This window comes from Heterocephalus glaber, unplaced genomic scaffold (genome assembly GCF_053883595.1).
Source record: "Heterocephalus glaber isolate CG9 unplaced genomic scaffold, H.glaber_assembly_v1.0 deba00001673, whole genome shotgun sequence".
Classification (NCBI taxonomy): Eukaryota; Metazoa; Chordata; class Mammalia; order Rodentia; family Bathyergidae; genus Heterocephalus; species Heterocephalus glaber.
In genome coordinates, this window is record NW_028258410.1 from 8,905,810 (window position 1) to 8,933,486 (window position 27,677).

A 27,677-nucleotide genomic window follows, 5' to 3' on the forward strand; every position below is an offset into this window, starting at 1 on the left:
AAATGGAATCAAACTCTGTGTAAATGGGGAAGGGTGGAGGGGGTGAAGGGTGCACAGGTAATGGGAGAAAAAATAAAAACTAAGATACATCATGTTCTGGTACAAACACCCAATGATAAATGTAAATGTATTTTATATCTAAAATGTACCAATAAATATATATATATTAAAAAAATAAAAATAAAATAGGTCTCTGCTTTCTGTGATTTGCCTTTGTTGGTGTGATTGGATCTACGTTTATATTTTGTGATGCTCTAACTGTGGAAGCTGGAGTGACTTCTTATGGCAGAGTCTGGTTTGTAACAAAGTGGACTGAGGCGCCTTGGAGTTTGTGGCATAAGTGCTGTGTTTGCAGAGGAGGGAGGCTGCCTATCGTGGTGTCTGTACAGATGTCCCTTCTGTCGCAGTCACTTGCTACTGTGTTGGCTCCTTGAGCGTGGCCTTCAGGCCGCGAGTGCTCAGAGACCGTCCTGCTTGGCCTGTGGTTACTCTGTCCGCATGCACACATGCACCTGGTCACTGCAGTGTCCTTCTGTGTGCTGCTCCTATTTCAGAGGGAGGGAGGTGAAGCAGATGCAGTAGGGCTCTGGTGAGGGCAGTGTGCATACTTTCTCCGGGGCCTGCCAGCAGACCTGGCATGATGCTCCCTGTGGAGCAGGACCTTTCTGGAAGGGTACGCACAGGCTGCGGCAGGCTCCGGGGGACCCGCTGGGGCCCAGGTGCCATTAACACATGCATGCTCCACCTGTAGCAACACCAGGCTCCCCACTAATGAGAAAGAGCTTTAGTGGAGAGTCAGACTGGTGAGAACCTTGGTATCTTCATGACCGAGGGATAGGGACAGGTCTGCTAGGGCATGAAATGCATGAGCCGTAAGGAACAAATCGCTAAATTGGACTTCAAAATTAAAAGAAAATTTTTGAGAGTTGACAGACATTTTTAAGAAAATGAAGAGGCAGAATGGGCACTGGAAAATAATATTTGTTTCTAACAAAGAACTTGTATCCAGATAAAGAATTCTTATAGCTTTATAAGACAGTGATGAGCAGCTCTGTTAAATTTGGCCAAAGGTTTAGATAGACAAGAAAGAAGGTACAGAAGTGGCCATAAGCTATGAAGAGACATGCAGATCCCCAGCCTTCAGAGCAGTGCAGTTAGAGCCTGGGGCACTGCGCCCATGCTGAATGGTGGAGTTAAACTGTCATCTTGCGTGCCGGAGGGTGTGGGGGTCCTGGACCCTTCATATTGCTGCAGAGGTCAGCCAGTGTGGAGAATAAACACAAAGAGTTACATGTTTATTAACTGTGCCCAGCATTCCGACTCCCAACAGAATTGAAGACTCATGTCCTGGGAGACTTGTCTGGCAGTGTTCATGGCACCTTTACTTACAATTGCCCCAAGTTGGAAGTCAACTAGAGGTCCTGCGTGTGGCGAGAGGTTAAGCGGAACAGGAGATGCCCACCTAGTGGAATACGGCTCAGTACAAAAGAAGGATTCTGACATATGCAAGACAACGATCTAAACGATAACCTGTCCAGTGAGAGAAGCGGGCACACCAGTGAGTGTGTTTGTGTGAGATTCTAGAGAAAGCTGCGCTCTCTCAGTAGTTTGCCTAGAGCAGCGTGGTTGCATTGTGGCTTCCGGGGACTTGTTAAGTGGATGGAAGTGTTTCCATCTCAATGGTGGTAGTGGTCACACAGCTGTGTGCATTTGCCTAAGTCTTCAGAGTGTGTGCTAAGATGGGAGACTTACCTTCTGTAAGCTACGTTTCAGTAAAGTTGCATGAAAGATCCTTGGTACCCTTCTCTTCTTGTCTTGGTACTGCACGATGTTTCTGGAGGAGGAAGGCTGGTCGTCGTGTCATATTTTGTGTTGTCGTGTGGACTCTCAGGGGCCTGCCATCTTTGAAACCCCGGTGCAGCTGGGCCGAGGCTGGGCTGGCTTGCCGACTGGTTTGCACAGTTCATTCATTGCCTGTTAGGCTGGTCCTGGCTGTGTAAGTCACTCTGTTATGTTTAAGTGAGAGTTTGCTGGGAAGGAAGTCTTTACATCAGGTGAAGGAGGACTTACTGGCTGTGCCTGAAAGAGGAGTTCCTGCTGCTCCCGCGGGGATGCAGGTGAGCACTAGGCAGGAGGGGCCTGATTGCTACCTGGGAGCCAGTTCCGTCTTTGCTGTGTTCACATGGAAGTGACCATCAGGTACCCTTCAGGCTCCCTGTTCAGGGGATGCTGCAGGTCTGAGTTCTCTGTGCTCCCCACCTCTTCCAGAAGTGGCCATTATTATAAATGTGATTACTTACAAAGCCCATTCTTACAGTCAGTGCAGATAATGCCTACTTTTGTTGTTGTTTGAGACAGGGTCTTGCTGTGTAGTTCAGGCTAGCCTCAAACTCATGGCTATCCTTCTACCTCAGCCTCCCAGGTGCTGGGATTACAGGTGTGCCCCACCACACCGGCTCAGTGATGCCTGCTTTTTAAATAGTTACTTTCTTTTGAAGTATCTAATACATGCTCATTCTAGATAAAGACAAAAACATGTGGAAAAGAAGTGCAAATCTCCTTTCCTGTCGCTGGGAGGCTACAGACCCAGGGCATCTGATGTGCTCCTCGTGGTGTTTGGACCACCCAGTCTTCGGAATTCTGTGCTGGGCTCCACGTGGATGTGGGGGTGGCCCAGTGTGTGTTTGTTTGTGTGTGTGTGTGCACAAGGCATCATGCCTTAGCAGCAGGGCTGTGGTCAGGGAAGGTGCTGGAGAGCAGGCACAGCGGCGTGGCTCTGGCTGTCCTTTGCGAGACACGTCAAGGCCAAGAGGTGTGTTCTGGACAGCAGGTCGCTGGGGCTGTGTCCCCACAGTGTGGCCTGGAGGGTCAGATGGTCTGTCCTGACCTTGCAGACCCTCTTCTGCTCAGGCTTGCGATTTCATGTCACCCTTAACGTGGCCTCTTCTCGCCCACCTGGGGACTGGTTTCCGTGGGGTCTCCATGCCTGGGGGCTAGTGAGGGGCCAGGGGACATGCTGACAGCATGAGTGCTGGCCAGCACTTCCTGTTCAGGTTTCTAACGTGGCAGGCTCCCCTCATGGGATTTTTGGAATTATATTGAGATCTCTTTCGCAGAAAGCCATGGATTCTAATAACACCACTGTATTTACTTGTTTAGCTTATCATACCATATACTTAAAAGTAAGTTCATAATTCTAGCAGTAAAAAGAGAGTAAAGTTTAAGTTTCTTTGCATTTGTCTCTAGAACTTATCCTGTGAGGATGTTAAAAACTCCACAGTGAAATGACCTGTCTGTGGTTATGTTACTAATTTGATACACGATTTAGCTTTGTTGGTTTTAGTTTCTCTTTTTTGTGTTTTAATTTATATTTTGAATGTGTAAAGCACATGGTTCAGGAGTTTCTGAGAAACACTTTCATCTCCATTCCCTTTTTCTTTCCTGCTTTCCTAGAGAAAATTTTTCATTTTTATTTTTGTTACTTTTTAGGCCATCTTTCTAGTGTGTCTTTTTGTAGAAATAAGGAAATGCACATGTTCTTTTTTTTCTTTTTTTCTTACATCAGACATACCGTTACTGACTTGTACATTTCCCATTTAGGGTCTTATTATTTATTTTTAGATGAAAAGAAAATTTGCAAGACACAAAGGTCTCACATGACACATTATCCTTTTTTTTCTCAATTTTTTGAGACAGGGTCTCACTGTGTAGCCCAGGTGCCCTTGAACTCTCGGCAGTCCTCCTTCCTCAGCCTTGCTGAGTGCTGGAGAGTGCTGGGATTGCAGGCGTATGCCACCACACCCAGCTCACATTATTATTGTTTATTGTTCCCCTTCTTTGCCCAGGCAGGGGTCACACTAACTCAGCTCCAGTTTTGGTATGTTTGCTGCCGATGTGAGCAACATGACATTTTTTTTTTTTAAACAATATAACCTGGGGATCGTTGTTGATGGCACTGTTATTTTAATTGAGAAACTCCATCTTATACCTAGTGCACTCAGAGAAGAAATTACTTTGAGTAGCAGTGGCATCTTTCTGCATAATTGAAGCACTAAAACTTAAGATATAATTTTGAGTGGAAGTAGTTTAAAAAATATACTTTTGTCTGTCAAGGTAGAAAGCATATAAGAAACTACCTTAGCTTAGCTAGGAATATTGGGTTGGAAATGGAGTGTCTGGTGGTTGGTGGAGGCTCTTAAGCCCAGGTGGTGGTGGCCCTCCTTTATGGCTTCCTGTCCAGCTGGCTGTGAACTTGGCAGCAGATGACACCACTCTTGGAGTCATGTGTGAGCCCACACATGGAGAACTTTCATTTAAATGAAGATTTGCATGTGTAAATTTGGGGATGTGATTTGCATATACCAGCATGTCTCCATTTGGAGTGTACAGTTGATTTGAGGAACATGTACCTCTCTGTGACCACCGGCACAGTCAAGAAAGAAAATTTTGTTCAGTTGGAGCCACATGGCTGTGTTGAGTACACACCCAGATGTCAATTTCCACTGTTAGTGTGCCCTTTGCCTTTCTGAAGTTTTGTGTAAATGGAATCTTGTACTGTGTGCTCTATTTTGCCTGGATTTCTACACTCAGGGTGTTGTTTTGAGAGTCAACCGTGTTGTCATGTGTCATGTGTCGTGTGTCAGTGGTTTGGGGTTGCTCATGCTGCACTGCTGCCTATGCTTGGACCAGCATTGTCCATTCTGCAGTTTAGTAGGCATTGGTTTGTTTCCAGCTTTGGGCCATTGCAAACAAAGCTTCTGTGAGTGTTTGTGTTGTGGCTCTTGTGTGGACATATGTGGGCATTCTTCCTCCTGGGTAAACATCGGGAGTGGAATGAGCCACATGGGAAGCATCAGACCCCTATCATCAGTTACTAGATTGCCTTCCTAAATGGCTGTGCAAATTCACTCCTGTTTCGGTGGTGTATGATTGTCCATTGCACTGTGTCCTTTCCAGCACTTGGTTTGGTTGGTCTTTCTAACTTCAACAGTTGTCCTGGGTGACCAGTTTTTAAAGGTTCTGTTTATTGAGGCATAATTTACATTCAGCAAAGTTAGCATTTTTAACATACGGCTTGGTGCCGTGTCACAACCACCACATTGTTATGTGGCCTCAAAACTTTTCCTCAGACTAGACTTGGTGGCACATGTCTGTACTCTTAGTACTCTGGGAGGCTGAAGCAGGAGGATTGAAAGTTCAAGTTCAGCTTGTGCAGCTTAGTGACTTTGATATCCTGTCTCAAAAAAAAAAAAAAGTGAAAAAAAAGAAAAAGGGAGTGGGGGCCAGGGATTTAGCTCAGTGGTGCCAACACCTGCCTTGAAAGTCCAAGGTCCCGAGTTTGATCCCTGGTACCAATCCCCCCCCCCCCAACCCCAGAAGGGACTGGGTACACAGTTCAGTGCAAAAGCCCTGGGTTCAGTGTTGAGAGAGACAGCGGGGGGGGGGGGAGGAAGAGAGAGAGGGAGAGAGAGAGGAAGAGAGGAAGAGAGAACCCTCCACAAGCCCTGGTTGGCAGTCCGGCACCCTCTCCTGGAGCATGGAGCCCTCCACCATGGTGTGGCCCCTCCTAGGACTATTTGTGATGGGGCTGCTGACCTCTTTCCCTGGGCAGAATACTTGAGTTTTTCCTAGTTGCTGGAGTGCCAGTTCATTCACTCCTTTTTGTTGCTGAGTGGTGTTGAAGTTGTGGCTGACCCCACAGTTCCTATCTGTCTGTCAGTTGATGGATATTTGGGTTGAAATAGCCTTTTGCTATTATGAATGTTCCTGCAATCTTTGGGTGTGCATACATTTCCATTTCTCTCGGACAGCTACCTGGGAAAAGGATTGCTGGATGTCCTAAGTGAGTAAGTAGTTAACCTCTTAAGAAACTGCCAGGCTACAGCATTTCCAAGGGGGCTATACTATTTTGCATTCCCATCAGCATATTATAATGGTTTTTTGCACCTCTTTGCCAGTTGGTACTGTATAATCTTTTTAATTTTAGCCATTAATGAGTGTATAATGCTTTCACATTGTAGCTTTAATATGTTTTCCCTAATGACTAATAATGTCCTGCATCTTTTCATGCCCTTATTTGTTGTTTGCATATCCTTTGTGAAGTGTCTTTTCAAACCTTTGGCCTCTGTTTTTAGAACTGGGGAGTTATTTTTGTTATTGATTTAGAGTTTTTAGGATATATTTTTAGATACAGTCGTTTACCAGATAGAATTTATTTTGTTTTGCTTTATTTTTGAGACAGGGTCTCACTGTGTAGTTCAGGCTGGCCTTGAACTCACTGTAGCACAGGCTGGCCTCAAACTCACAACAGTCTTCCTGTCTCAGCTTCTTGACTGTTGGATTCATAGGTGTGCATGGCTATGCCCGGCACAAGTTTTCGATTTTAATGAAGCCCAGTTTATGAATTTCCTTCAGGGTCCATACTGTGTCTTGTTTATGGAGTTTATGGTTTTAGTTCTTAGTGGCTCTGTTTGCAGTACTCTTGGGAGAGTTGTAAGTAGGGGTTGGGATCCTTTTTGTTTGGTAGGATATGCAGTTGTCTCAGCCCTATGTGCTGAGAGGTTTTTCTTTTTTTTTTTGGTATGGGGAATTGAATTCAGGACCTTGCACTTGGGAGGTAGGTGGAGGCACCACTGAGCTAAATCCCCGGCCCAGAGGTTTTTCTCTTTGATTGGAAGTTGACTGATCTGCTGGAAAGGACCTTATTTCTGGATCGAATCCTGTCCTGTCTGTGCGCCTTGCTGTACCTCAGCACTCTTAGGTTCGTCACTGTAACCTCAGAGTAAGTCTTGAACTCCGTAGCACAAGTCCTAGCTGCTTTTCTTTTTCAAGAGTATATAAGGCTGTTTGGTCCTTTGCTTTCTTATAAGCCCTAGAATCAGCCTGTCAATTTTTGCAGTAATGTGTTCTGATTATCTCGTGTGGGATTGTATCAAATCTATAGGTTGGTTTTATGATCATTGGTATCTTAATACTGAACCTTCTGATCCACAAACATGGTGTCTTTTTCTTTAGGTCTTTTAAACTTGCACATTGTCTTAGAGTTTTCAGTATTTATGTTAAATTTATCCTTAGTCTATTCCTATTTGTGCTTTATACAAAACACTATTGAAAATTCCAGTTTCCAATAATTTTTTTCTGGTATTTAGAAATTCAGTTGCATTTAAAAATATTGAACTTATATCCTCTAACCTTGCTTATTAATTCATTTCTTAGTTCTTATAGCTTTCACTTGTAGATTTCTTAGGATTTTCTTCAAAGGTGGTCATATTGTCTGCAGGAACAGAGGCTAAGCTCTTTTTTCCTTTTTTTGGACAGGGTCTTGCTATGCAGTTCAGGCTGGCCTTGAACTCACTGTAGCACAGGCTAGCCTGGAACTCTTGGTCTTCCCGGCTCAGCCTCCCAAGTGCTGGGATTACAGGCATGCACCAACTTGCCCTGACGAAAGCTTACTTCATTTCCGTCCCATCCGTACACCTTTTATTGCTTGTTTGTGCCTTATTGCACTAGCTAGATCCTCACATTGAATAGCTATGGGAAGGGACACTTTTGCTCTCCCTTCAAGGGAAGCATTCAGTCTTTTCCTGTTAAATGTGTGATACTAGCTCTAGGGTTTTTCATAGATGCCCTTTATTAGATTGAGGAATTCCCTTCTGTCATATCCATTTGGTCTGCTATGATAAAATACCAGAAATAAGAGAAATTTACTTCTCACTGTCCTAGATGCTAGTAATCCAAGATGAACGTTCGGGCAGAGTTAGTGTCTACTGAGGGCTGGCTTTGTATCCTCATGCTGTAGATGGGAGGAGGCAGGGCAGCTCTGAAGGGTCCCTTGTATAAGGGCACAAATCTCTTTTAGAAGGGCTCCACCCTCAAGACCCAGTCACCTCTCAGAGGGCCCCCCCTCCTAACACCATCACCTGGGAATTAAACTTTAACATGGATTTTATGAGGATACCTATGGTCAGATTCTGGCACCTTTGTTCCTGGTTTGGTGAGAATTCTTGTGACTAGTTGCTTGGTTTTGTGAGATTTTAATTTTTAGTCCATTATATGGTGAATTACATTGATTTAAATTTTTTTTTTTTGGTATTGGGGATCGAACTCAGGACCTTGTGCTTGTGAGGCAGGTGGTGGCACCACTGAGCTACATCCCTGACCTACACTGATTTAATTTTGAGTGTTAAACCATAGTGTGCTCCTAGGATGAATCCCACATAGTCACAATGTATTACCTTTTCTTTGTACCAGTGGTGGCAAACCTATAGCACACATGCCACAGCGGGCTGCTTGTTGTCATTGAAAGTTCCAAAGGTTTGCTGTCACTAATGTAGTGTCTCCCTATCCATGGATATGGTTTATCACTTGTTAGATCTTCCACAATATCTTTTAAGGAAGTTTTATATAGTTTTTCCAATTAAGTCTTTCTTATATGTTTTGTTAGATTCATCCTGGGGCTAAGTTTATTGCTGCTATTATAAATAGTATTTCTTTTAATTGCCTTTTAAAATTCTTTATTGATGGTGAGTTGAATTGTGTTGTTGGTATCATGTCTCACACTCTTACCAATTTCTTTAAGCATGTTTATGTGGAGGGTCTTTTTTTTTTGTACTGGGGATTGAACTCGGGTCCAGCAGGCGGCGAAACCACTGAGCTAAATCCCCGGCCCTGTGGAGGGTCTTCTTATGTGCATTTGATGACAGTCACACTTCGCGCGAGTCCTGTTCTCCCACTGCTCCAACCTATGGCTTATTGAGCTTGCTGATCCCCGTGTGGTACTGGGAGAAGTGGTGGAGACCAGTGGCCTTTCTCATTTCGAAGGAAATGCTTTAATGGTTCACCATTGGAGATTAGAGTTGCCACAGGTGTTTTCTTCAAAGTAAGGACATTCCGGGCCGGGGATTTAGCTCAGTGGTTCCGCCACTTGCCTCCCAAGCACAAAGTCCTGAGTTCGATCCCTGGTACCAAAAAAAGAAAAAGAAGAAAAAAAAAAAAGTAAGGACATTCCTTCCTATTCCTAATATTCTAAGGTTTTTTGTTTGTAGGGGATTTTTTTTTGTTCATGAGTGGCTGTTGGGTTTTATCAAGTGCCTTCGTGTTACTTAAAACCAACCCACAGGCATGCCTTGTGAGCACCGCATCCTCCCACCTCCCTCTTCTCTGCTGTTCTCTCGCCTCATCTAGTGCACACTCATCTTGATGGCCAGATCCCCAGTTTGCTTCATATAGTCCACTGAAGCCATCCCCAAACTAAGGCAGCAGCCTCACTTGGCGGAGGGAGCCTGTGCCTCCTTGGTCCCCTTACCTGCCCCACACTGCTGTCTCAGTGTTTCCTTGGCTTCGTCCTTGGCTTCTCACCAAGTCCCAGCCTTCTTGTTTGTGTGGCTCCTCAGATGAGGTTGGGAAGGTGCCGTGGCGGAGTGCCCTTACAGCGCAGAGGGGTTGTGTGAGTAATTGCATCAGTGGTGGCCAGTGGCACACTGTTGGGTACAATGGGCACTCCAGGAGTTCGGGGATGGAGTCCAGCCAGTGGTGCAGTATTTGGAAATCTGACGTAGAGCTGAGCACAGGGCACCATGAGTGGGCACATGAGGAGCATGCAGCAGGTGCTCTGTACATGATCTCTGCAGAGCAGGTGCACGGGAGTGTGTAGGATAGCACACGGCAGGTGCTCAGTGTGTGTGTGGCCGTGCACACAGCAGGCGCTCGGGGAGTGTACTGATGCTGGAACCCATTGGTCTGTTCCTTCCTGGGCCTGTTATGAGAAGTGGGATTACCCAGTAGTTGGATTCAGAGAACTTGCCAGCCCACTTTGTTCCCTTGAAGTTGTGTGTGGGGGTAGCGCTGTCTAACACACTTTCACAGCTAACAGAGTGCTTTGAGTTCAGCCCCTAGTGGGTCTCTTGTCTGGCCTCTGGGAGCTCCATCCTGCTGTGGGGATGGCTTTGTCTCTGGCTTCACAAGTGACTTGTCTCACCGCTGACGCTTCAGGCCCCTTCTCCGTCCTCTGTGGATAAAGGCCGGTGTGAAAATTGAACATGTGGAAGGGGAGAGAGGTGCTTCTCCATCTTGACCCATCAGAGGCCACACAGTCCTGCGCTGGAATGGTAGAGGCTCAGAGGATGGTGGTTTGAGCTGTGGAAAATTAGAGCCTGATGTTTGCCCTCTCGGAGAGGCAGAGCTGATGGCTTGCAGAAAGCTGGCCAGCCTTGCCACGGGCATGTATGTACTGTCCAGACTGACGTACCCATAGCTTTTCTGTGTACCCACAGAGTTGCAAATAAAACAAATCAAGGGACGTTATGTCTTTAGTGACATGAGAGCAGTTTCCAGAAAGACCCAACAGAGAGCTGCAGCTTACAGAAAGGAATGCTGGCAGGGGTGGAGAACTGACAAAGGCCTTCAAGAAGAGCTGGGCGCTGTCCCGAAGCAGCCCCTGTGCTCCACCCCTTGTGCTCCAAGAGCCATTCAGGGCACCCTTGCCGTGAGGCCACAGCATAAGGGGCTCTTGAGGCACCAGTGGCCATGCAGTGCACCTCTGTCCTAGCTGTGTTCTTGGGGCTTTTATTCCCATTTGTATTCACACACACTCTAGTAAGAATGTAAGATGAATAATACACATATTCACAACACTAGAAGATAAAGTGAATGAGAAAATCAGACCTAAGGAAAAAACAGTGGAGTAAAAAATGCCTTCCTCGTTGGGCATGGTGCTGTGTTCCTGAAATCCTAGTGCCTGGAAGGTTAAGGCAGGGGATTGAAAATTCAAGACCCTGTCTCAAATAGGCTTCCTCATGGCATGGCAGGCAGGAAGCAGAGAGGTCAGGGGAGAAGGGACCTATTCCTTTCTAGGCCGAACCCCCAGTGGCTCAACGCCTGCCAATATCACATTTAGCTGTAAGCTCATCAGTAGACGAATCTGCTGGTGAGTATCACATTCCCACCGTCCAGGCACTTCCCACAAGCCCCACCTATGAGCGCATGAGGCTTGCGGGGGCATCTAGGTGTGAACCCTAACACAGGGAGATGCCTAAAGCCTTAGAGCCAGTGAGCTCTGGTCATGCGGAGCAAGGCCACGAGGGTGGGCTGTCCTTCAGGTGTTTATTAAGGTGTCTGTACCTGCAGGTCCCAGCAGCCACCCAGGACACTCGAGGCACGTAGACTCCCAGTGTTCTGTAGGACACCTGGGGGCAGGTGGTCACTCATGGGAGGGAGAGAAGCTGTGGCAGCAGTGTGGAGGGGCGCGAGTATCCACTGATGGATCAGTGTTCGAGCCACGGGATGACCAGTGCCAGCTCTGTGGGAGCAGCTGCGTGCCCAACAACCCTAGCCCCGATGACATTGTTTTCCTTCTCTTGTTCCCTTGAAATCACAAAGTGTTGCTAGTGCTGACTCAGATGTAAACAGTACGCAGATATGATCTCTGTTCAGTGTCAGACCCTTCGTGGCTCCTGTCTGAAGTGAAGTTTGGTGGTCACACATGGCGCTTTCCCATCAGTTGGTCACAGGTGGGGACGGCCAGGTGTCCCACTACGGATGTTGTGCATGGGGCAGGTGTTTCTGTTGGCAAGAGAACTGAACCACAGTCACCGGGCCAAGGCAACGTGGCGACTAGGACAGACTGCTGGGGTTCGCTTCTCTCTGTGCCCCACACTCAACTTTACTGCCGTGGATGAATCTAGAGATTAGGTTTCTGGTAGCCTGTTAGGTAAAAACTGTCATCTCATTTTAGTTTTTTCTTTTCTTTGCTTATTATTTGTTGTTTGACCCTTTGTATTGCCTTTATGAATCACTTGGTATAGTTTTGTCCAATTTTTAAAGTAGGCAGTTGGGATCATTGGCCACTTAATGAAGTTTTGGGACAAAATTTTTGTTTGAAAAACTGTTAGTCTACCTGTTCACTGGAAGTTTTGGCCCTGGATGGAAAAAGTGTGTGATATAAGGAAGAGAAAAAGCTCCCCACCCCCACGTGCATGTGCACATTTGCTGGAGGTGAGATTATTAAATGCAGTGTCTGAAGTGTTTTTTTTTTTTTTCTCTTTGGTACCAGGGATCGAACTCAGGACCTTGTGTCTGCAAGGCAGGCGCCAGAACCACTGAGCTAAATCCCTGGCCCCTGTCTGAAGTGTTTTTAAGGACAGACCACTCCTTTTTTTTCTTTTTTCCCAGTACTGGGGCTCGAACTCAGGACTTCGCACTTGTGAAGCAGACTCCTTACCACTGAGCTACATCCCTGGCAAGGAACAGACAACTTTTAACCCTTGCTGTGCCAGGTTTTCGTGATACTTTGAAAATTGCTGTATGAAATGAAGAGGTTTTTTTTCCAGTGTGGGGCCTGATTGGTTTGAGGCTGTGGACCCTGAGCTGGTATTTGCCTGTGGTGGCTCAGCAGGTGTGGATAAGAGGACTTGCCTCGTCCTAGACTTGGTTTGGTTTTGGTCTTTTTTTGCAGTACTGGGGATTAAATCCAGGGCCTTTACACTGAGGTACACCCAGCACCGTTCTCCTTTTATTTTAAAATATGAGACAGGATCTAGTAAATCTTATAGATGCTTTTTTTTGGGCACTGGGGATCGAACTCGGGACCTTGCACTTGTGAGGCAGGCGGTGGCACCACTGAGCTACATCCCCGGCCCTGGTAAATCTTGATGAGTTGTCCCAGCGGGGGCTGAACTTGCCATCCTCCTGACTCAGTCTCCCAGAGTGTTGGGATAACAGTTGTGTGCCCCTGTGCCCTGCTTGGACTTTGTTTTGAGTGACACCTTGGCTATCTTTATTTTTTTTATTTTTTTATTTTTTGCTACTGGGGATCGAACTCAGGTCCTTATGCTTGCCAGACAAGCGGCGGAATCACTGAGCTAAATCCCCGGCCCCTTGGCTATCTTTTAAAATCATTGGGGTCTGACACATCAGTAGTGCAGAGTATTGCTGTATTTGCATCACCCGGTGTGGCTCCAACCTCTCTTCCTCTGGGTGCTTTGCCCTCAGCTGGCCGGCTTTTTTGTTTGCAGGGTATTGGGCTGGGACGGGAGCTCACACACCTTTCTCTTCTCTGAATAGAAAGACAGTTCTGCCGATTATTAATTGCAGTACTTTCCTGTGATGAGGGCTGTGCCTTGTCTCAGAGGGGATGGAGGATGTTAGTCAGCTTCAGGTGGGTGAAGGAAAAGCTAGAATGGACAGTGCTGAGCCAGGTAGGTCCTTGGGGGACTGGAGGACCACTGTAATACTGCAGGGCTTCAACAGTGTGTCTGCACATGAGAGCGGGTACTTTCACGCGTCACACGAGTGCTGTGGTGTGCACCTCCAGTGGCACAGTCCCTTGGCATTCCATTGAGCAGACGTGCCAGGGTGCCCGTGCTGACCCCACACACTCCAGTGCCCAGTTTCCCAGTGAGAGGAAGTTGGTCTCCCCTCACGTGTGGCTAGAGGCCTCCATTGGCTCCTCTGTGCCCTTTCTTAGGGCCCCTGCTCATTGTGTTGTCCACTGTCCACCCAGTGCCAGCTGTGTGACTTTCCTTTACCTGACCAGCTGCTGGCGCCTATGGATGGGTGGCTGTACCTCTGCTCTTCTGTCTTGTCCCGCCCCTAGGCTGGCACTGCAAGCCATCTGTCGATGAGATTGTCAGTTAGGAGCTGAAACTGACAGGTCCCAGTGGCAGTGGGGTATGTGGGGGCTGGAGGTGCCAGGGGAACGTCTTGGGGTTCTGGCATGTGCAGCTCAGTAGATGGGAAGCCAGAGAGTGAGTCCTAAAGTGGCCGTGAGCAGCCAGCAGGTGAGGCGTCCAGAAGTGAGGCCCAGGGTCCAGGATGAGTGGTCAGAAAAGCAGCCTGCAGAGTGGCAGAAGGGAAGGGCGAGAGAAGAGGCTGGGATGGTGTGTTCCCTCAGGCATGGAGAGGGGCCTGACGACCTCTTTGCAGGCTGGGTTTGCTGTGTGAGGCAGCAGCTCACAGGCTGGCTCTGAAGGCCACATGGAGATTGTCTAGCCAGGGCTCACCTAGCTGCAGCATCCTGTGGCTTCCGCCTCGGGTTTCTGCGGTGCCGCTCAGCTCCTGCGGCACAAGGCTGGGTCCTTTCTGAACTTTACTTGGCCCCAGATTCGTACCTGAGGTGCTCAAGTCCACATTTGCTCTTGCAAATTTGAAATTTGTGGTGAATTTTTCAAATTTACCCATATTCCACACAGTTTCAACACTTTGCCGCCTTGTGTTGGTTTGTACATTGTCTCTTGCCCACAGACTACAAGGGTAGGCCTTCCTGTTGAGTCAGAGGAATAAGAAGCATTAATGAATTTAAAAAAAGGCATTAGTGAAAAATAATATTAGTGAAATTCTCCATGGGCTGGTGTTTAGCTTTGCTCCGGAGTGAGCAGATTTGTTCTTGGTGAAATCCAGCTGAGTGGTGGGGGCACCGAGTTGGGTAGATCACCCACCAGCATGCAGGTAAGCCCAGAACCGCGGCCGGTGAGAGCAGGGGCCTGGGAAGGTGTGGGGCGCCAGGCCCGACTCCCCCGTGTCAGAGGGTGGCAGTCAAGATGGGTAGGTTAGCGGAGGATGCAGGCCTTTGGCCCCCGTATCACGGCTGTCCTCTCTAATCTGCTAGAGGTGATGAATGCACTCTTTTGGGCCCGTTTTTCTGCCACGGCCAGCTCTGGAGGGAGAGAAGAGCTGCACACGGGACGTCCCTCCCCCAGCAGCTCTGTGCACGCTGGGAGCAGAGTGGGACTCTTCCAGGGCGGCTCCCGCGTGGCTTCCTCCTAGGTCCATACTTCCTGCCAGGGCATTTCGGGGACTGGGAGGTCCCTTTCCCATCAGAAGAACTGGTTGGTGCCATTTTGCGTGTCCAGGTTCTGAGACGTGGAGGCCCTCCCTGAGCTGCCTGCCCCCTGAGCTGCGTGAGAGGGTGCTCTGTTGTAAGGAGCCGAGGGTGTGGCCCTGCTACTGCCTTCGGCGCACTCAGCCTCCTGCGTTATTTGCGAGATATGACTCAAGGACCACGGCTTTCTTTTTGCATGCTGTGGGGACTGGAGTTGTTAATGTTAGCTGATCAGAACTATGCTGCCCATGACTCTCGGAGCAGTGGCTTTTTCTTGCTTTGTAAGGGATGCGTGCTGTGTGTTAAAAGCTGTGTGGAGACATAATTGATGTGACTCATGTACACATCCACGAACCCGTCACCAAGTCAGGATGGCGAATCTCTCATCACCCCGGTGCTCCCCCGTTACTGCATGCCCTGTGTCCACCCAGTCGCTCTGTCATATTTGCATGCTGGAATTTTACATAAATGGAATCACACAGTGTGTACTCATCCCCCCAGCTCCTGGCTGCTTTCATTCATTGTAATTACTTGAGATTCATCCTTGTTGTGTGTATCAACAGGGCATCCCTTTTATATGTGGGTAATTTCCTCAGAAGTTGTTTGCCCTTTCATCTCTTTGGGATTTTTTCCCCCAGATTTTGACAAAACTCTTGCATAACAGGTACCAGCCTTTGTGAAGCTGTGAAATTGCTTTTTCCTGGGTGAGACCTAGGAATGGAAACTGTGGGATGGTGGTCAGAGAGTCCCCACAGCAGGCTATGGTGCCTCTTCACGATAGCCCACCCTGCGCTGTAGGGTGTACTTTTACTTTTTTCCTCCCTTTTTACTTAGCCCAAACTCACTCTGCTGGACCTGTTTTCCCCCTACCTTTCAGTTTTTTTAACCTACCTTTAATAAATGTGAAACCTGGCCACCGTTAAAAATAAAAGAGTCCCCACAGTGGGGCACGGGAGCTTTGGTCTTCCTACTGTGGGTCACGCAGTCTCTCACTGTCAGGTGTTGTACTGGGTGTGTGCTCTTGCATCGTGGATTTAATTTGTGTTTCCCTGGTAACTAGCGATGCTGGGCATCTTTTTTTGTGCTTTTGGTCATCTGTCTTCTTTGGGGAAATATTCAAATCTGTCACTCACTGTTTTTTGTTCAGTTTTTCGCTATATTCTGGACACACATCTCTACTAGGCATGTGTACTGAGTCATGTTTTCTCTTGGTGTCTTTGGAAAACCAGCAGATTGAGCCTAAAGCAGTCTGATTTGTTCATTTGGTTCTTCATGGACCATGCTTCTGGTGTCACATCTAGAGTTCGGTCTAACCTGAGGTCCTCCTGTGTTCGCTCTGGAAGTTAGGTTTTGTCTGTAAGTCTTGGTCCATCCTGAGTTGATTTTGGCCTACAGTTCAAGGTGTGGATTCAGCTTTTTTGTTTATACATATCCACTTGTTCCTCATTTGCTGCGAAGACTTCCACTCCATTTGCTGCCTGTCTGTCTGCACTCTGACACTGTGCTGCCCAATTACTGTGCCTTTCCGACGTGTTTCGAAAGCAGGTAGTGCCAGCCCTCAGGACTCTGTCCTTTTTCACAGTTGTTTTAGTTACTGTAAGAACAGAAAGATTTGAGAGTAAAGCAAATAAAAGTTCTAGGAATGAGAAATGTGGCAGTTAAAATGAAGTAGAAGGGAGAAAATGGAGCAAAGCTCTTGTAAATAAGGCGGGGGAGAAGAAGGGTTGAGGAAGAGGAGAGGATGAGGCAAAGAAGAACCAAGCAGTCTTGCCCCGGCAGCTCCCTGAGAGGAGTGTGATCATTGTGCAGCAACAGTGCACCAATAAAGTTAATTTAAAGAAAGAACAGTGAAACTTGGGTGGCAGGTGCCAGTGCCAGCGTACATTACAGCTGAGGAGGAGTAAGGGGCTGCAAGCCAGAGCTGAGCGGGGCTGGAGGGACAGTGTGACATGCGGGGCAGCGAGAGTGGGCAGAAGGCACCGGAGTGTGCCAGGGCCGTGCTGCCCAGCCGCGCTGCCCGAGGCCACAGCCACACTCCTGCTGCCCCTGCACCCTGTGCCCCGTGCCTAGGTGCTTAGATCTACCAGTGAGAAAGGAGCCCTGTCCACTTGTATGTCCATCTCCTTCAGCTCTTTGCTTCAGCCAGCTCTTCCAGGTTAGGTGTTTTCTTTTTCATAACTTAAAAGGGAAAAGCTTGTGAGTAAAAGAGCGCGTAGGCCATGACCGAGTCAGCCCTGACAGTGTCCCGAGCCAGCCGTGCTGGGGCCTACGTGGCTCTGCTGCCCGTGCGGCCTGGGTTACAGTCTGGCTGGAGTGGCACGGAGGGCTTTTGTTTCTAGGAGCAAGGTGGCCTGGGTCAGCAGTCCCTGTCTGTGTCCACTGTAGCTTCTGGCAGTGTTCTGAACATGTGCTCCGTGGCTTGCTGCCACTTAGCATCTGACACAGGGCTTTGGGGAAGGTGGCCAGTAGCACAGACTTAATTGTAAAGGGTTTGTTTCTGTGCCCTGTCTCTACAGGCTGGTAGTGCAGTTTGAGTGACCTTTGTTGATGGGGACAGCATCCCTACAGAGGTGAGGACAGAGCAGAGTCTGCTCCTTCTTATCCGGACTGTCTTCCTGCTGGGCACTGTCCTTCTCCCCGGGCTGGGTGCCCTCCCAGGCTGGGCTAGGGGTGTCCGTTTCTGAAGTGCTGCAGATGGTCAGCTGGCATGAATGTCTTCACGGAGGAGCCCTCCTGTGCCCGGGCTTGTGCTCCAGAGCACGTAGGTAATATATTGATGCTCAGTGAGTGCCTCTTCCCCAAGCGGAGGTTCTGAGACTGGAAATGCTGTGTGGTACAGCTTTGGATGGTCTACATTTTGGTTTAAAATGCAGTAAAAAGTGTAAGTGAAACTGTAAGTTTGGGTAAGAACCAAGAGTTTTTCTTGAGCTCTGGTACTTCAGGGAGGTTGGTTTTATTTCAGCTCTTTTAAGGATTGGTGGTTGTGCTCAGCCCTGAGTTGGGGGCATCGATTCCTGGGAAGAGCTTCTGGCCTGGGAGACCCCTGGGAGGGACACTGGAGGGCCTGGGGACAAGAGAGATCCAGATATATAGTGGGTTGTCCTGGGAAGGCTGCTGCCTGCCTGCTGCTGTCTCCAAACTCCCAGTTTCCAGTGTGGCCTTTAAAAGCTGGTGACGGAGGGCTTCATACTGTTCAGGTTCAGAGTGACCTCAGATTTCCTTATTGCACGTGCACAGTATGGACACGGGAGAGTGTCCAGTCATAGTGACCAAAGTCCAGGAGGTTTCTTTTTCCTTGTACTTCTCTGCATTTCACAAATTTTCTATAAAGAACAATTAATCCTATACCAAGAAAAATACTAAACTTATTGAAAAGGACACCTCAGTCTGTTCTCTTGATTCTTAGATGCATCATGAGTCTTGTGCGTATGGGGCGAGTATGGCGGGGTGTGGAGTGCAGTGGTAGAACCGTCAGCTGCCTGTGGGCCCAGGTCCCACTCCTTCCCAGTGTGTCCTGGAATCGGCCCTCTGGAGGTTCTTCTAACGGGCGTGAGTGTACTGTTAGCCCTGACCGCTCCTGCCTGGCGTGAGCCCGCAGTGTGCTCCTCCCCGCGGCTACGGGTCCTGCTTGTACTTGTGAGGGAGGGGCCCTCGGGGTCTGCTGCCTTGCCAGGCCGCTCTCTCCAGGGTCTCCAGATGAACCTCTCCACCTAAGCCTTGGGTCCATGGTGAGATGCGGACCACCCCCAGCTGTAGGTGCCCAGTGCGGGTCCTTTCTGAGGTGCTCATAAGTCCGCTGTGCAGATGCAGATCAGTGGTGTGCTGCAGCCGGGAAGAAGGAACAGATGCGCTTGGTCGGCCGCATGCTGCCCTTTACGGTGCCAGGTTACTTTTTCCTGATCTTTTATCTTAAACCAGTCTGTTACATTTTGAAAAGTGCATGGTGTTTCTTTGCCTTTGCACAACTGCTATCTGTTTGAAGCAAGTGATTAGAACCAGAGTCCACAGATCCAGGACTGATCTTATTCTGGGGTCTGCTCTTGATGTGGCGTTGATGCTCACTCACACGCTCAGCGTCACAGGTGTGTCTGCCTTCTGCCCCGTCAGAGCCGGGTGGTGGGGCTCCGCAGACAGGGAGAGCAGACGGCACCTCTCTTGGACTGACCCGGGCCATGTGGTGCTTAAGGTGTCCTCTGTGGCCCTTTGGCCTGTGGATTCTTTTTCAGTGCACGTTGCACTTCCATCTGCTTTTCTTCACTTAACTGTTTCATATCCAAGTGAAGATCTTTTTAACGCCTGAGAGTTGAAGGTACTTGGCAAAGTCACATGGTCATTTCTTGGCAGGACTTTCGATTCCTTCTCCAACTTGAACCCTAACTATAGCCTTGCTGGCCCCAGCCATAGGGCACTGGCCCTGTCCAGAGGTGTGCTGGCCCCATGCCCTGAGCATTCAGCATGCTGGCCCCTGCCGGCATGTCTGGCCCGACCGTAGGCGTGCTGGCCTCCCCGCAGAGGCACTTGTCCCACCATGGATGCTGGCCCCATCCGTCAGTGCTCTGGTCCCACCTGTGGTGCTGACCCCGTTCACAGGAGCTCTGCTTCCACCATAGGAGTGTTGGCCCATCCCTAGATGTGCCTAGATGTGCCCATCTTTAGGCCCATTTCACAGCTAACCATCTGCTTTCTCCTGCTCTTATCATGTCCAAAATTCTACTTTTTTTTTTTCCTTTTGAGTCCAGGTCTTGCTATGTTGTTTGGGTTGGCCTTGAACTCACTGTGTAGCCCAGGCTGGCCTCCAGCTCAAGGTGATCCTCCTGCCTGACCTTCCTGAGTGCTGAGATTGCAGGCCTGTCCATCACTCCTAGCTCAAGAATGCCACTTTTACCATGACTTTTACACGTGTTGTCAAGTTCAGAAATGTTTTAAACCATTCTTTAAAATTTCTGTGGAGGTTAAAAAAAAAAAAAGCCAGGGATGTAGCTCAGTGGTTCCTGCTTCGAAAGCGCAAGGTCCTGAGTTTAGTCCCTGGTACGGGGAAAAAAGTTTCTGTGGAGGTAATTTTTTTTTTTTTTTTTTTTTTTTTTTAAGGAAAAGCTTCTGATGTCACTGACTGCTTGATTAATGAATTCCAAGCTAGGGTTTCGGCCGTGGGACCGTGGCAGCCCTCTGTCTTCCGGCCTTGCCCACCGTGAGTTCCCCATGTAAGCGAGTGGCCGCAGCGGGAGACGGGGCGTGGAACACGACGCCAGGGAGCATTCGCCGGGGCCCCATCTCTGGGGCCCAGCCCGTGCTGTGGGGAGCAGTTTGTTCTCCCAGCTGGCCCCGCCTGGTCTGGCACTGCCTGAGCCGGGCAGGGGGTCCTGCACACGGCCTCAGATGTAGCGGGGATCTCACTGACCGCGCCATCCGCCAGGCCTTTTCTTTGCACCTCCTTCTGAAGTCTTAGGTTTTGGTGGCTTCGTTAAGCAAGTTGTCTCAGCAGTGGGTTTCCAGTTTTGGTGGTTTGATCTCAGCATGGCTTTCTTTGAAAGGGACATGTGGGAGGTTATTCCTGGGCCTGAATTGGCTTTTACGTCAAGAGTTAGAGGTGAGCTCAGGGAGAGGCCTCACAGTGCCTTCCTAGTGTGGTGGGTTCTGAGAGAGCCAGGCAGCATCACAGACTCTTCTAGAGTTCCTAGAGCTGCCCCAGCTCTCCTTCCCCTTGAGGGAAAGCCCAGGGTTTGCGTGGCGTGCAGACCTGCAGGCAGTTCTGGCCGTGCCTCTCCGGTAGGATGCTCACTGGCTGCGTCTCTCCTTCAGGAGAGAGATGAGGCCGCCACGGCCCCTGGCAGCTCTGAGGCGTGGCCAGTGCAAGGCCAGTGAGCCTCCTTTTGTGTCTGTTTTATTTTTCAGCTGGGCTGTGTCATGGGGCCAGGCCATCCACTGGAGATGTCTGAAGTCCGTGTGCATCTTCAGCACTGACGTGTTGTGTGAAATTGAGTTTGAGAGTCAGATAATTGTGTTTGTGGTGGAATTCTGAGGGACCATGCTGTTTGTCGGTGAGGCGCCGGGGGGCGAGTGTGCAGGCTGTAGAGGGAGGCTGTGTCCTGTGTGCACAGCCAGCCGGTGACAGTCCCTGTGTGCACACTTCAGTGCTTCCGAGATGGCTGTAGCAGCAGAGGGCCGAGTGCCTACATGAAGCACCAACAGGTGTCCTCCTCTGAGGCGCAGGCCGGCCCCAGAGACCCATACCTGAATCGCTCTGAACTTGGCTGGCTCCAAACAGCAGTGGAGCAGCAGCCCTGGTGGCTGCGGGCTGTGCGCTTGTGTGTTTTGGCCCATCCTGCATCTGTCAGGTGGGTGGCCCTCAAGGCAGACAGTGGCAGGTAGACGCAGTCATTACACTGCTTTCCTTTGCTGCCTGGTTTATTTATAAAAGGAAGGCTCTGCTGCTGTTTGAATTCCAGGCTCTGTTAACAGCCTCTTAAGTGTTTTCCTCCTATAGTCCCTCTTCACTGGAGAGCTCTCATGTGTTCCTCACATGGCTTAGTCCTCTGGGTAGGGGCCTGCATCACGCTGTGGGAGCATTTCCTGATCTTAGGTTCCCTTTGTCCCCCAGGGATGGTCCTCGTGAGGAGCGAGAATGGGCAATTGCTAATGATCCCTCAGCAGGCCCTGGCCCAGATGCAGGCTCAGGCTCATGCCCAGGCCCAGCCTCAGAGCACCATGGCACCCCGCCCGGCGACCCCCACAAGTGCCCCTCCTGTCCAGATCTCCACCGTCCAGGTGAGTGCACGTACGTGTGGTGTGTGGTGCGTGCCTGGCCTGGCCTGCCCCTGCCCACTCCCTAACACCTAGCACACTGGAGAGGCGCCAAGGCCAGGGTGCATCCTGTGTGAGTGGATCCCACCATCACACAGGGCCTGGGATGGTGCTGGTCTCCTGTCTTCCTCCTGGCACAGCACTGTGCCATTTGAGGAGCCAGATTTTGCAACCAGTGCTCAGCACGACGGGGTGAGTGGAGTTCCAGGGGACACTTGGACTCAGCTTCCCTGGCTGAACCTTGATCCTTGCCCTGGCTTCTCATGACTGTATCTTCTGTGTCTTAGTTTTCTCCTCTGCAAAGTGGAGATGACACTAGTAAGTAGCTCTTGGGACTGTCACAAAGACTGAGCCACATTTAAAGAATGAAGAGTGGAAGAGTAGAGTGAAGTCACAGGCAGCACGAGAATGTCGCAGGTGGCACTGCTCCCCAGTACTTTAAACTGGGGCTACAGCTCCCAACTCCAGGCTGGTGGGGGAAAACATACTCTGATCTTGGAAGCCAAGACTGAGTTCTCCTGTTGTAGCGTGTGTCCAGCACCATGATTTCCGTGGGGCACATGTCGACATACTACCTGCTCCACTGTGTACAGACATGTTTTGCCCGTGCTGTGACCCACTGGTTCAAGCTGGTTGGCAGGCTGGCACCTAGAATGAGGCAGGGATGATCCTGACAGCTTCTGTCTCCTGACTTAGCCCATGCTGTCTTGGGAGTTTGTGCTTCTGTCCTGTAGACAGGTGTTTACATGCTCGAGACAGATGAGATGCACACACACACACACACCCATATATGAAACAGCACAGATGGCACCTTCTGGGTCTGAAGTGTTGTGTCCCCCGAGTAAGAAGCACGTGGGCAGCATTTGTGGTTTCACTTTAGCCGTGGACCGTGTGTCGCCATCAGACTGTAGCATCTTTGCTGTCTGTCTTCTCACAACCTCACTTCAGCTGGTCCAGGATTTGCGATGTCTCTGCATCCTCGTCAGCCTCTGACTTCCTTCAAGAGCTCACAGCCAGGATCCAAGGGGATCTCGACCCCCTTTTAGTGTGGGTTCACAGCTCCCCAAGACAGCAGTACAGTAGTGGGCTTTTCAGATGTCAACTTTCTTTAAAGATTCTATTTCGTAGACTTTGTTAAAGAAGTCTGATGATATTTTTAGGGTAGTCTATGAAACAATTTTGATTATATACTTGGCCTTGGAGAGAAAACTCTAGCCCTGTGGTGGCTCCCTTGAAAGCTGTGACCAAGCTGTGGCCCTGCTTGAGTGTACTAGTTATGTACTTAGGGGTTGCTTTTTGTGTGCAGTGGGTGGGAATTACTTTTACTTATAGCTTATTTCAGATCAATCTGAACTTACTTTTCAGGCTCCTGGGACACCTATTATTGCACGGCAGGTGACCCCAACCACCATAATTAAGCAAGTGTCTCAGGCCCAGACGACGGTACAACCCACTACCACCCTACAGCGCTCCCCTGGGGTGCAGGTAAGAGGCAAAGGGCTGAGTGTCCGTGGGGGCTGGCGAGGTGCTCTTTGATGTGGAGACCAGGCTTCCTGAGCTGTTATGTTGGATACCACATTGAACTGAGGAGGAAGGCTCTCCATAAAGAAAGTTTTTCTCTTACTGTTGAGACACAGGATGGTTCAGCATTCCTTTTTCTTTAAAGTTGTTTATAGAGTTGAATGTCATCACCATTTTAAAAGCATTCTCTGATGCCCGAAGTATAATTGAAAATCTGCCGTATTTAATTTGATACATGGCAAAAAAGCGAGAAAGACTGGTGGGAATGGCTTGTGTTGTGCGCTTGTGGTGAGCACTTGGACAGCATTCCTGCTGTTCTATGCATAGCTTGTTCGATTCTGTTGACGCCTTTGTGAAGGAGACACCAGTGGTCCTCTCATCTTCTGCTGCACTGAGGGGGATCATGCAGTGTGCTCCTGGTCTCCCAGCCTCACACTGACTGTCAGCCTGCTGTCTACCCACAGCCTGTGTCCTTCACCAGTGATGATAGCATGGTTCAAAAAATGTTCAGCACAGCGCTGGGTAGGGAAAGACATACCCTGCTGGGGAAATAGACCTGGCTGGGCCAGTCATGTGGGACTAGCTGGGAGCAAAGTGGTTCCAAGCTTTTCCTGGTCTTACAGTCTGAGTGTCCACACAGCTGTGGGTCTCTGCAGTGTTGATCTGTGTAGATGAGGCCCACGCTGGCCATGCCTGGTGTGGTGCCCGTGTCCCTGTGATTGTGCTGCAGTGCTGCTGCTGGTGCTGCGCCCCTTTCTGAGTGGGGTCTGGAGGCTGGATGGTGGGGGGAGCTCCAGGTCAGTGCCGCACCTGGGCTCTTGTCTCTCTCTTGGAGCTGGGCTTTGTTTCCCTTTGGTAGCTGCAGGGGTGGAGTCAGGTAGAAGAGAGTTCTGTCTCAGGAGGCCATGAGCCACTGAAAAGGCCTGTGCACATCGGGAGCAAGAGGCTGAGGGACTGGGGGTTTCTGAGAGGAGCTCTCAGCCCAGAGTCCCTCTGGTGTGACTGCTCTTCAGATACAGCGATTTTGTGAGAAGGTAGCGGAGCTCCTAGTTGAGTTCTTGGATCAAATTTAGTGAAGATGAATTTATCAGAGTAGGTAGACATGACATTTATGCCATTTAGGTAAATGTGCATTCCTAGGGGCCCCACCCCACCCCCAGGTCGATTCTTGGTTTTTCTTTCATGTTTTCTTCATTTGAAGTGTTTTCTTGGCTTGGCAGTTTTCGGTTACAAAGAATATCTGCTTATTGTAGCAAATGAAAGATTGCGCAGCCTTACAGAGACAAGCTCGTCACCTCCTTGCTTTGGGAGGCCGGGGGACCCTGGAAGTGGGTCAGTTCACAAGCAGCTTCCAGGCTTGGTCGCAGTGATCTGACCCACAGGAGCTGAGGATTTGGCTTCGAGCTGCTCAGGAGTTGTACTCCAGGGTCACACTGCCCCCTACCTTCAGAAGTCAGAAAAAGGCAGTGTTTAAAAAAATTGGAGCAAGAAAATGTTGACAGCTAGATTTATGAATTGAAAAAGCACTGCTTAAAAATATTAGCAGATATTTACATCATGATTATTTATGTAAAATGGCAGTGTTAAGAATTGACTGAGGGGGCTGGGGATTTAGCTCAGTGGTTCCAGCGCCTGCCTCACAAGCGCAAGGTCCCAAGTTCGATCTCCAGTACCAAAAAAAAAAAAAAAAAAAAGAACTGACTGAGGGCCAGTGGTTAGAATTGCTGGAGTTGTGTGAAGTCTGGGTGCCACTTTGCTGGGTGTCTCTATATTGACCAAGCAGCACCACTTCCCCACTTAGGCTGAGCAGCCCTGATGGCCCAGCAGTGATTTCCTTTGTGCCCTCTTTCTGAGGCTTTTTTTTGGGGGGGGGGAGTACCAGGGATCGAACTCGGGACCTTGCGCTTGGGAGGCAGGCGCCGGAACCACTGAGCTAAATCCCTGGCCCGTTTCTGAGGCTTTTTGCTGTGACTCGCTTCTGGAGAGCAAAGGAAGTTGGCGTGGGTAGTTTGTGGCACTAGGGGCTCCCCTTCCCCGTGCCTTAGTCTTGTGTGACCCCTGCAGGAAGGACTGTGCACCCAAAGTCAAAGTGGCAGGGTTTTCGGGAGCGGCCCTCCCTTGTGTTCTGAGTTCCTGAGGGGTGGCAGCTGGTTGGCTGTTAAAATAATTCATGCCTGTCACCATCCGCCTTGCACCATTGGCTTCTGAAGCCCAGGTTCTTTCCAGTGATTGGCTTCATTCCCATCAGGTTTTAATAAAGGGAACAAAACGCAGCTCTCCAGGCACTCAGGCCATGTCCTTAAAGGTGTGGCTCTGTCGAGAGCACCCTAGGCCACCCTGAGTGGCTCTGAGGTGCGGTCCCACTCATCCCTGCCCGCAGAAGTGGAGACGCTGGGGCCTGTGGCTGTTTGGATGCCCTTCCTCTGCAGGAGGCTTTCACAGGCCTTGAGGCCAGGGTCCACGTTGGCGGTGTGAGATGCATTCAACTGTGTTTTGCACTGTTGCAGCCTCAGCTTGTCCTGGGCGGCTCTGCCCAGACAGCCTCACTCGGGACGGCCACAGCTGTTCAGACCGGGACGCCTCAGCGGACAGTCCCAGGGGCAGCCACCACCACCGCAGCTACCGCGGTAAGAGCCACTTCACCTCACAGGCCCTCCAAGGACAGCGGGGCCGTCACTCGCTGTGCGGCGGGCCCAGTCAGCTGTGCCAGGCGGCATGTGGTGTGCACAGGGGCCTGTGAAGAGTCTGGTGCCTGTGTGCCCTGTCCCTTCCTAGAGTGCTGCCTGGTGCAGAGGAGACCTGCAGCCCAAGGTGTGGAGAACTCGGGGCGTGGCCACCCCTCCCCAGCACCTCCCGAGGTGGGGTTGAGGGCAAGGGCTCCAGAGGTGGCAGGAAAGGCCAGGTCTTTCTGCTGGGGCTTCAGACCACAGAGATGCCCACAAGTGGCTGGAGCCCAGCGACCATGTGTGCAGAGGTCACCTTAGGCTGTATGGTGTCTGTAGCTGGTAGAGCAGCAGTGCCCTCCATTTGGAGCTGTGCTTCTGGGGGCTTCCCTGTGGGTGTACACATGTTCAGGCAAACTAGGGTCATACTTTGTAACTCTTTCTTCTTTGCTAAGTATTTTCTATTTGTTTATTTTTAGCTGTGGATCATAATTTAGTTTCTTTTATGTGGGCTTAGATTGGCATCCATCTGTCTTCATGGCAAGCCACATTAAGATAAATATGTTTATGGGCCAGGGCGTTAGCTCAGTGGCACCACACCTGCCTCGCAAGCACAAGGTACTGAGTTCGCTCCCAGGTACTGCCAAAAAAAAAAAACAGTTTATAGGTTCATCTTTACACACTTGTAGTCACTTACTTGGTTGCCCTCCTAGGAGTGGTGTTGCTGGGCCAAGTGACTTGTACACCTGGTGTTGGAGGTGGCTGGGCTGCACGGTAGAGAAGGCCTGCTGCTCGCTTCGGCAGCACATGTTCTAAAGTTAGAGCAAGGCCTGGTTTGCATCCTTCAGTAAAAAGTGTTTTTTTGAAAGAAGTTTAGAGGCAAAATTTATGTGTCACTTTTCTTGTGGTAGTAGGGATTGAACCCAGGACCTTTGCATGGAGCTGCACCCCTTTTTATTTATGAGACAGAGTCTTACAAATTGTCCAGACTGGTCTCAGGCTTGGAACTCTTCTGCCCTAGCTCCCAGACTGCTTGGATTGCAGGCACGCACCACTGTGCCTATCTTTTGCCTGTCTTACCCGCAAACATTTTAGTTTAACCAGAGGCTATGATGAAAATCTTTATGACTTCTTTTTAACTATTTCTTTTAATCCAGGAAACTATGGAAAACGTGAAGAAATGTAAAAATTTTTTGTCTACATTAATAAAACTGGCTTCATCTGGTAAACAGTCTACAGAGACAGCAGCTAATGTGAAAGAACTAGTACAGAATTTATTGGTAAGAGTTTGCATGAAATCTCCTTTGCCTCTGAGGACTCTGTCTGGTACGAGCTGCTGTAGCTGTGTGGCCTGTGTCAGCGGCAGGAAGGTCAGAGGAGGCAGTAGGGAGAGGGAGAGGTGTGCACACCTGCCAGCCTGCCCTGCCCATGGAGGCCACCCTCTCTCCTGAGTGTGGGTGTGCTGGGGGCTCGGCCTGGCTGCTGTGTGCAGGGTCAGCACCCTGACAGCTTCCCTGCTCCTTTACGCTGCAAGCCCTTCCCGATATAAACTGCTCCTTGTCTGGCTCATTTCCTCTCCACCTGCTGCAGCTCACCGCTCTTCAGCTGAGTCCGGCAGCCACCCCCAGAGTGCTATGCTCTTAAGGCCCTGGCAGACCCCAGACCTTCCTTATGTGACTCATTTGCTGTCCTGGATGCTGCCAGCTGCATCTTCTGACCTCAGCATCACTTAGCAGTGGGTAACCCTAAGTAAAAGTGGTCACATCAGGAGAGGCTTGTCTGCCTCTCGTGACGTTCCCAGGGCTAAGCAGTCTGACTGGACCTGCGTGGCTGGGTCCCGTGAGGGTGGCCCCTCCTCACGGTGCAGCAGGCTGCTT

The 27,677-nt window shown here is 49.7% G+C and overlaps 1 protein-coding gene across 5 annotated transcripts in view; it reads left to right on the plus strand.

The window, feature by feature from the left end:
• Taf4 (TATA-box binding protein associated factor 4) overlaps window positions 1-27,677 on the plus strand; it is a 66,621-nt gene that overhangs the window by 17,891 nt on the left and 21,053 nt on the right. For all 5 annotated transcript variants that reach the window (XR_015446115.1, XM_087197943.1, XM_087197940.1 and 2 more), the window contains 4 exons: window positions 21,414-21,580; window positions 22,982-23,101; window positions 25,645-25,764; window positions 26,958-27,080. Coding sequence is in view for 4 of the 5 variants with exons in the window: in XM_087197943.1 (XP_087054069.1) it covers window positions 21,414-21,580; window positions 22,982-23,101; window positions 25,645-25,764; window positions 26,958-27,080 (530 nt within the window). In the remaining variant the exon portion in view is untranslated. The remainder of the gene's footprint in view (window positions 1-21,413; window positions 21,581-22,981; window positions 23,102-25,644; window positions 25,765-26,957; window positions 27,081-27,677) is intronic.